Source organism: Vulpes lagopus, chromosome X (genome assembly GCF_018345385.1).
Source record: "Vulpes lagopus strain Blue_001 chromosome X, ASM1834538v1, whole genome shotgun sequence".
Taxonomy (NCBI): domain Eukaryota; kingdom Metazoa; phylum Chordata; class Mammalia; order Carnivora; family Canidae; genus Vulpes; species Vulpes lagopus.
Genome location: NC_054848.1, coordinates 45,688,751 through 45,697,704, shown reverse-complemented (window position 1 = coordinate 45,697,704; position 8,954 = coordinate 45,688,751). Strand labels below are relative to the sequence as shown.

The 8,954-nt window shown below is 40.9% G+C and overlaps 1 protein-coding gene across 1 annotated transcript; it reads right to left on the bottom strand.

Moving 5' to 3' along the window:
• Positions 1 to 7,323: 7,323 nt before the first annotated feature.
• On the bottom strand, positions 7,324 to 8,540 carry LOC121482514 (TATA box-binding protein-associated factor RNA polymerase I subunit D-like). The gene is made up of 2 exons (XM_041740408.1): positions 7,680 to 8,540; positions 7,324 to 7,557 (listed from the first exon to the last, which is right to left on the bottom strand). The coding sequence occupies exon 1, from the start codon at positions 8,538 to 8,540 to the stop codon at positions 7,722 to 7,724; it is 819 nt and encodes a 272-aa protein (XP_041596342.1). The 3' UTR covers positions 7,324 to 7,557; positions 7,680 to 7,721.
• Between the last annotated feature and the right edge of the window lie 414 nt (positions 8,541 to 8,954).

The following is an 8,954-nucleotide window of genomic DNA, read 5'->3' as shown; positions in this document are numbered from 1 at the left end:
CCTTTATCTGATATGTCGTTTGCAAATATCTTCTCCCATTCTGTAGGTTGTCTTTTAGTTTTGTTGACTGTATCCTTTGCTGTGCAAAAGCTTCTTATCTTGATGAAGTCCCAATAGTTCATGTTTGCTTTTGTTTCTTTTGCCTCTGTGGATGTATCTTGCAAGAAATTACTGTGGCCAAGTTCAAAAAGGGTGTTGCCTGTGTTCTCTTCTATGATTTTGATGGACTCCTGTCTCACATTTAGATCTCTCATCCATTTTGAGTTTATCTTTGTGTATGGTGAAAGAGAGTGGTCTAGTTTCATTCTTCTGCATGTGGATGTCCAATTTTCCCAGCACCATTTATTGAAGAGACTGTCTTTCTTCCAATGGATAGTCTTTCCTCCTTTATCGAATATTAGATGACCATACATTTCAGGGTCCACTTCTGGGTTCTCTATTCTGTTCCATTGATCTATGTGTCTGTTTTTGTGCCAGTACCACACTGTCTTGATGACCACAGCTTTGTAGTACAACCTGAAATCTGGCATTGTGATGCCCCCAGCTATGGTTTTCTTTTTTAAAATGCCCCTGGCTATTCGGGGTCTTTTCTGATTCCACACAAATCTTAAAATAATTTGTTCTAACTCTCTGAACAAAGTCCATGGTATTTTGATAGGCATTGCATTAAACGTGTAAATTGCCCTGGGTAACTGACATTTTTACAATATTAATTCTGCCAACCCATGAGCATGGAATATTTTTCCATCTCTTTGTGTCTTCCTCAATTTCTTTCAGAAGTGTTCTATAGTTTTTAGGGTATAGATCCTTTACCTCTTTGGTTAGGTTTATTCCTAGGTATCTTATGCTTTTGGGTGCAATTGTAAATGGGATTGACTCCTTAATTTCTCTTTCTTCAGTCTCATTGTTAGTGTATAGAAATGCCATTGATTTCTGGGCATTGATTTTGTATCCTGCCACGCTACCAAATTGCTGTATGAGTTCTAGCAATCTGGGGGTGGAGGCTTTTGGGTTTTCTATGTAGAGTATCATGTCATCGGCGAAGAGGGAGAGTTTGACTTCTTCTTTGCCAATTTGAATGCCTTTAATGTCTTTTTGTTGTCTGATTGCTGAGGCGAGGACTTCCAGAACTATGTTGAACAGCAGTGGTGAGAGTGGACATCCCTGTCTTGTTCCTGATCTTAGGGGAAAGGCTCCCAGTGCTTCCCCATTGAGAATGATATTTGCTGTGGGCTTTTCGTAAATGGCTTTTAAGATGTCGAGGAAAGTTCCCTCTATCCCAACACTCTGAAGTGTTTTGATCAGGAATGGATGCTGTATTTTGTCAAATGCTTTCTCTGCATCTAATGAGGGGATCATATGGTTCTTGGTTTTTCTCTTGCTGATATGATGAATCACATTGATGGTTTTACGAGTGTTGAACCAGCCTTGTGTCCCGGAGATAAATCCTACTTGGTCATGGTGAATAATTTTCTTAATGTGTTGTTGGATCCTATTGGCTAGTATCTTGTTGAGAATTTTTGCATCCATGTTCATCAGGGATATTGGTCTGTGATTCTCCTTTTTGGTGGGGTCTTTGTCTGGTTTCGGAATTAAGGTGATGCTGGCCTCATAGAATGAATTTGGAAGTACTCCATCTCTTTCTATCTTTCCAAACAGCTTTAGTAGAATAGGTATGATTTCTTCTTAAAACGTTAGATAGAATTCCCCTGGGAAGCCATCTGGCCCTGGACTCTTGTGTCTTGGGAGGTTTTTGAGGACTGCTTCAATTTCCTCCCTGGTTATTGGCCTGTTCAGGTTTTCTATTTCTTCCTGCTCCAGTTTTGGTAGTTTGTGGCTTTCCAGGAATGCGTCCATTTCTTCTAGATTGCCTAATTTATTGGCGTACAGCTGTTCATAATATGTTTTTAAAATCGTTTGTATTTCCTTGGTGTTGGTAGTGATCTCTCCTTTCTCATTCATGATTTTATTAATTTGAGTCTTCTCTCTGTTCTTTTTGATAAGGTTGGCTAATGGTTTATCTATCTTATTAATTCTTTCAAAGAACCAACTCCTGGTTCTGTTGATCTGTTCCACAGTTCTTTTGGTCTCAATATCATTTAGTTCTGCTCGAATTTTAATTAACTGTCTTCTTCTCCTGGGGGTGGGGTCTATTTGTTGCTTTTTTTCTAGTTCCTTTATGTGTAAGGTGAGCTTTTGAATTTGAGTTCTTTCCAGTTTTTGAATGGATGCTTGTATTGCGATGTATTTCCCCCTCAGGACAGCTTTTGCTGCATCCCAAAGATTTTGAATGGTTGTATCTTCATTCTCATTAGTTTCCATGAATCTTCTCATTCTTCCTTAATTTCCTGGTTGACCTTTTCATCTTTTAGCAGGATGGTCCTTAACCTCCACGTGTTTGTGGTCCTTCCAAACTTCTTGTTGTGATTAAGTTCTAATTTCAAGGCATTATGGTCTGAGAATATACAAGGGACTATCCCGATCTCTTGGTATCGGTTCAGACCCGATTTGTGACCCAGTATGTGGTCTATTCTGGAGAAAGTTCCATGTGCACTTGAGAAGAATGTGTATTCAGTTGAGTTTGGATGTAAAGTTCTGTAGATATCTGTGAAATCCATCTGGTCCAGTGTATCATTTAAAGCTCTTGTTTCGGGATCCCTGGGTGGCGCAGTGGTTTGGCGCCTGCCTTTGGCCCAGGGCGCGATCCTGGAGACCGGGGATCGAATCCCACGTCGGGCTCCCGGTGCATGGAGCCTGCTTCTCCCTCTGCCTGTGTCTCTGCCTCTCTCTCTCTCTTTCTGTATGACTCTCATAAATAAATAATAATAAAAAATATAAAGCTCTCGTTTCTTTGGATATGTTGTGCTTAGAAGACCTATCTAGTATAGAAAGAGCTAGATTGAAGTCACCAAGTATAAGTGTATTATTATCAAAGTATTTCTTCAGTTTGATTATTAATTGGTTTAAATATTTGGCAACTCCCACATTCGGGGCATATATATTGAGGATTGTTAAGTCCTCTTGTTGGATAGATCCTTTGAGTATGAGATAGTGTCCCTCTTCATCTCTCACTATAGTCTTCGGGGTAAATTATAATTTATCTGATATAAGGATGGCTACCCCTGCTTTCTTTTGAGGACCATTTGAATGGTAAATGGTTCTCCAACCTTTTATTTTCAGGTTGTATGTGTCCTTCTGTCTAAAATGAGTCTCTTGTAGACAGCAAATAGATGGGTCCTGCTTTTTTATCCATTCTGAAACCCTGCGCCTTTTGATGGGGTCATTAAGCCCGTTCACGTTCAGAGTTACTATTGAGAGATATGAGTTTAGTGTCATCATATCTATTCAGTCCTTGTTTTTGTGGATTGTTCCACTGAACTTCTTCTTAAAGGGGAATTTTAAGAGTCCCCCTTAAAATTTCTTGCAGAGCTGGTTTGGAGGTTACATATTCTTTCAGTTCCTGCCTGTCTTGGAAGCTCTTTATCTCTCCTTTCATTTTGAATGAAAGCCTTGCTGGATAAAGTATTCTTGGTTGCATGTTCTTTTCATTTAGGACCCTGAATATATCCTGCCAGCCCTTTCTGGCCTGCCAGGTCTCTGTGGAGAGGTCTGCTGTTACCCTAATATTCCTCCCCATAAAAGTCAGGGATTTTTTTTTCTCTTGCTGCTTTAAGAATCTTCTCCTTATCTTTGGAATTTGCAAGCTTCACTATTAAATGTCGAGGTGTTGAACGGTTTTTGTTGATTTTAGGGGGGGATCTCTCTATTTCCTGGATCTGAATGCCTGTTTCCCTTCCCAGATTCGGAAAGTTTTCAGCTAGGATTTGTTCAAATACATATTCTGGCCCTCTGTCCCTTTCGGCGCCCTCAGGAACCCCAATTAAACGTAGGTTTTTCAAAAAAAAAAAAAAAAGTAGGTTTTTCTTCCTCAGGCTGTCATTTATTTCCCTTAATCTATCCTCATGGTCTTTTAATTGCCTGTCTCTTTTTTCCTCAGTTTCCCTCTTTGCCATCAACTTGTCTTCTATGTCACTCACTCATTCTTCCACCTCGTTAAGCCTCGTCGTTAGGACTTCTAGCTTGGATTGCATCTCATTTAATTGATTTTTAATTTCTGCCTGATTGGATCTAAATTCTGCAGTCATGAAGTCTCTTGAGTCCTTTATGGTTTTTTCTAGAGCCACCAGTAGCTGTATCATAGTGCTTCTGAATTGGCTTTCTGACATTGAATTGTAATCCATATTTTGTAACTCTGTGGGAGAGAGGGCTGTTTCTGATTCTTTCTTTTGAGGTGAGGTTTTCCTTCTAGTCATTTTGCTCAGTGCAGAGTGGCCAAAAACAAGTTGTATTGGGAAAAGGAGAAAAAGAGAGAGAAGGAAAGAAAAGAGAAAAAGAAAAAAGAGAAAGAAGAAAAAAAAGGGGAAAAAGAGAAGAAAAAGAGAAAGAAAAAGAAAGGAGAAAAAAAGGGGGGTGGTGTGGGGGAAGCAATCAGAAATCAAGAAGAAAGAAAAAAAAGCACAAAACAAAACAAAAACAAAAAAACAAAATCAAAAACAAAAAAACACGGGGGAGTATCTTCAGATTCTGTATACTTTAAGTCCTTTGACTTCCCCTGGAACTGGTCCGTGTCGCTGGTCTTCTGGGGGAGGGGCCTGCTGTGCTGATTCTCAGGTGTTAGCACTTGGGGGAGCTGTTCTGCCCCTGCCTCGTGCAGGACTCAGTGGGGGGTGTTCACCCCGTGAGGCCCCGGGAGGAAGCCACAGTGGCGGGGGCAGCTCTGGGACCCTGGAGTCAGCCCCCGCAGTAGCTCCGGGGCTCTCCGTCTGCAGGGCCTGGGGGCTCCCGGGTGGGGCTGCTGATCTGCTCAGTTCCAGGCAGGAGCGTCCTTGCTGTCCTGGGCCCTCCCGGCCTCTGCCTGTCCCGGGGGAGGCCGGATCCTGGGCTGTGTCCCGGCGCCCTGTGCTCCGGGGCCTGCGCTGTTGGATTCACGCTCCCGCCCCGCAGCCCCCTCCGCGGAGCCGCCGCCCGAGCTCCTCTGAGCTGCTCCGGGTCCCGCCGAGCGCTGCAGCCCTTAGGGAGCTCGGCGCATCTCCCCGGGCGCAGTTCCTCTGTTACTGTCCCAGGGAGCCCGAGGGCATCCCCGCCTTTCTGGGGATCCTGCTCCAATTCCCCGGGAGGCCTTTCCGCGGGGAAGGTCGGTGCAGCTCCTGCTCCTCCGGGACGGGGCTCTCCTGTCCTGGGGACACTCGCCCCGGCCTCAGCCCGGCTCCTCGCGGGGCCCCTCCCCCTTGGAGGCCTTTTGTTTCTTTATTTCTTTCTTCCCGTCTTCCTACCTTGATAGAAGCGCGAACTCTTCTCACTGTAGCGTTCCAGCTGGTCTCTCTTTAAATCTCAGGCATAATTCGTAGATTTTCAGGATGATTTGAATGTTTTCTAGGTAATTTGTTGAGGACAGGTGACTTGGGGACCCTACTCTTCCGCCATCTTTCCCCTCCCCCCTATTTTTAAAATTTCAAATGCTAATTGTTCATTGCTGGTATATAAGGAAGCAACTGATTTTTGCGTATTGATCTTATATCCTAGACCTTGCTATACTTTATCAGTTCTAGGAGATGTTTTTGGTAGATTGTTTGAGATTTTGTATCCCACAAATTTCAATAATTATATATAATCATTTTCATTTAGTTCAAAATATTTTTTTCGTTTTCTTGAGACTTCTTTGGTTTATTTACTACTTCTATTTGTAAATCTGTCATTTAATATCTAAATATTTAGGAATTTTCCAGCATCTTCTATTGATTTCTAGTTTAATTGCATTGTGGTCTGAGAACATATTTTGTATGAGTCCTTACTTTTAAATTCATTAAGGTATGCTTTATGGCGCAAAATATGGTCTACCTTGGTGCGTGTTCCACATAAGCTTGAGAAGAATGTGCATTCTGTTGTTAAAGTAGTCTATAAATACCAGTGAAATCAAGTTGATTGATAATTCTGTTAGGTATTTTTCCTAAATAGGTAAATATATTCTAAATCTGTTCACTAATCTTTCTCTACCATCACTATTCTAGCCCAAACTATCATGGTTTTTTTTTTCCTGAACCTCCTAATTGGTTTGTTTTTGGTTTTGTCCCCACTATAATCCATTCTTAATAGAATAGAGTGATCATAAATCAGACCATATCACTCCCAGCTCAAAAGCTTCCATTGAAGTTTCATTTTTCTTAGGATAAAATCTAAACACTTTCCCATGGCTAATATAGCCCTACACAGGCTTGCACTAGAACTTCTTTTCTGCCCCCTCTAGTAGTAGTCTTCCCCTCTTATTCTCTCCAAACTTTCTTAAGTCCCTTGAATATACCAAGCTCATTCCCACCATAGGGCCTTTACTCTTCTGTTTCATCCTGCCTGGGATATCAGGTCTCTGAATCTTCATGAATTGACTGCCTTCTTGTCATTCAATCTTGTTTCTTTTTTTTTTTTAAGATTTATTTATTTATTCATTCAGAGAGAGCGAGAGAGAGGCAGAGACACAGGCAGAGGGAGAAGCAGGCTCAATGCAGGGAGCCCGATGTGGGACTCAATCCGGATCTCCAGGATCACGCCCGGGGCTGAAAGCAGGCGGTAAACCGCTGAGTCACCTGGGCTGCCCTGCTGTTGAATTTAATAAGATCTTTACAGATCTTGGATACTAGCCCTTTACCTGATATGTCATTTGCAAATATCTTCTCCCATTCTGTAGATTGTCTTTTAGTTTTGTTGACTGTTTCTTTTGCTGTGTAGAAGCTTTCTATCTAGATTAAGTCCCGATAATTCATTTTTGCTTTTGTTTCCCTTGCCTTCATAGATATATCTTGCAAGAAGTTGCTATGGCCAAGTTCAGAAAGGGTGTTGCCTGTGTTCTCCTCTAGGATTTTGATGGATTCTTGTCTCACATTTAGATCTTTCCTCCATTTTAAGTTTATCTTTGTGAATGGTGTAAGAGAATGGTCTAGTTTCATTCTTCTGCATGTGGATGTCCAATTTTCCCAGCACCATTTATTGAATAGACTGTCCTTTTTCCAGTGGATAGTCTTTCCTGCTTTGTCGAATATGAGTTGACCATAGAGTTAAGGGTCCATTTCTGGATTCTCTATTCTGTTCCATTGATCTATGTGTCTGTTTTTGTGCCAGTACCACATTGTCTTGATGATCACAGCTTTGTAGTACCACCTAAAATCTGGCATTGTGATGCCCCTGGCTCTGGTTTTCTTTTTCAATATTCCCCTGGCTATACGGGGTCTTTTCTGATTCCACACAAATCTTTTTTTTTTTTTTTAAGGTTAATAAAATTTTTATTTAAGATATTTGACATGTGATTCCTTCGGCCGCCAATCACCATAGTTCCACCAAAGCCAGAGTGATGATCTTCAAAATAGCACTTTTAAAACAAACTTTTGTTCAATCCACAGCCGTCACTGTCCAGAGGTCTTCTTGGATCTCCACTTGAATATGGACATACTTCAAAAACTCCCCACTGTAATCTTTGAGGTCCAACTTCTTTAGAGCCCCATTTAGGGTCTAAACAGATAAATGATCTTCCTGGTTCTCAAACATCCTCTAAACATGAATGAGTTCAAATCGTATTCACCCCTAAACTATCACACCCTAGAACTGTACAGATTGTTGGGATACGCCAATACCTTTAAGTCCAGACACTGTTTTCAAGTGAAAAGCCTTAATATTCATATTCCTATCTCTTCCTTTTCAGACCATTCTATCCTCTGTCCCATGTTTTTGTATTTTGATGCTCTCTTTTTAGACGAAGCAGCTTCTTCAGTATATTCCTCTTGTCCTAAATACAGATTCATTTTCTTTGGTATTTCAGAACTTACTATGAATTCATTATTGTCCACCAATTTGATATCACACCCATCATCATTTTCAAGAGTTGTTGCAGCCTCTTCCACTGTTTCTGACTCTTCAATAGGAGAGAGAGATCCATCATCATCCAAGTATTTGTATCTACGACTGTCAAAATCTTCCCTTTCTAAATCTTCACCAACATTCATTTGTTTCAAGGATTCCTTGAGATAGTATTCATACTTCAATTTTTCAAGGTAGTTGAAAAATCCTCTTGCCACCGCTTGCTCAAAGCTTAAAATCTTTCTCCATGGTAATGGCTTTTTTACATTCTCAGATTCTAAAAATGGGAACCCAGATCCTTTGTCTTTAACTTGTTTCTTATTTATTTGGGAGCGTCTAGTGGTTTTTCTTCCTTCTGGTCTTCCCCTTGGTCTTTCTTTGGGCTTATATTTCCTCTTTTTATGTTTCTTTTTTTTTAATCTTTCAAAAATAGCTTTTAAAGTCAGTGGTCTTGGTTCAAAAGAGGAGTCACTAGATGAATCCCTTGCTTCAACACCTCCAGAAGAACGAACAAACTTTCTAATAGGGTTTCTTTGCCCCTGTTTTGGTGAGTACGGGACAAACTGAGTCTCAAATAAGCTGCTACCAGAAGAATTATCACTTTCATTGTCCATTTCTACAGCTGAATTAGATGCCATTACAGGTTGAGAAAATTCGTTACTTATTCTCCCCCAAGTCCTTTCCAAATTGTATTCACCACTTGTTTGCTTCAGAGTTCTCAGCAACCACGCAGAAGGAAAGCTGATTCCACACAAATCTTAAGATGATTTGTTCCAACTCTCTGAAGAAAGTCCATGGTATTTTGATAGGGATTGCATTAAATGTGTAAATTGCCCTGGGTAGCGTTGATTTTCACACTATTCTTCTAATCCATGAGCATGCAATATTTTTCCATCTCTTTGTGTCTTCCTCAATTTCTTTCAGAAGTGTTCTGTAGTTTTTAGGGTATAGATCCTTTACCTCTGTGGTTAGGTTTGTTCCTAGGTATCTTATGCTATGGGGGCAACTGTAAATGCTATTGACTCCTTAACTTCTCTTTCTTCAGTCTCCTT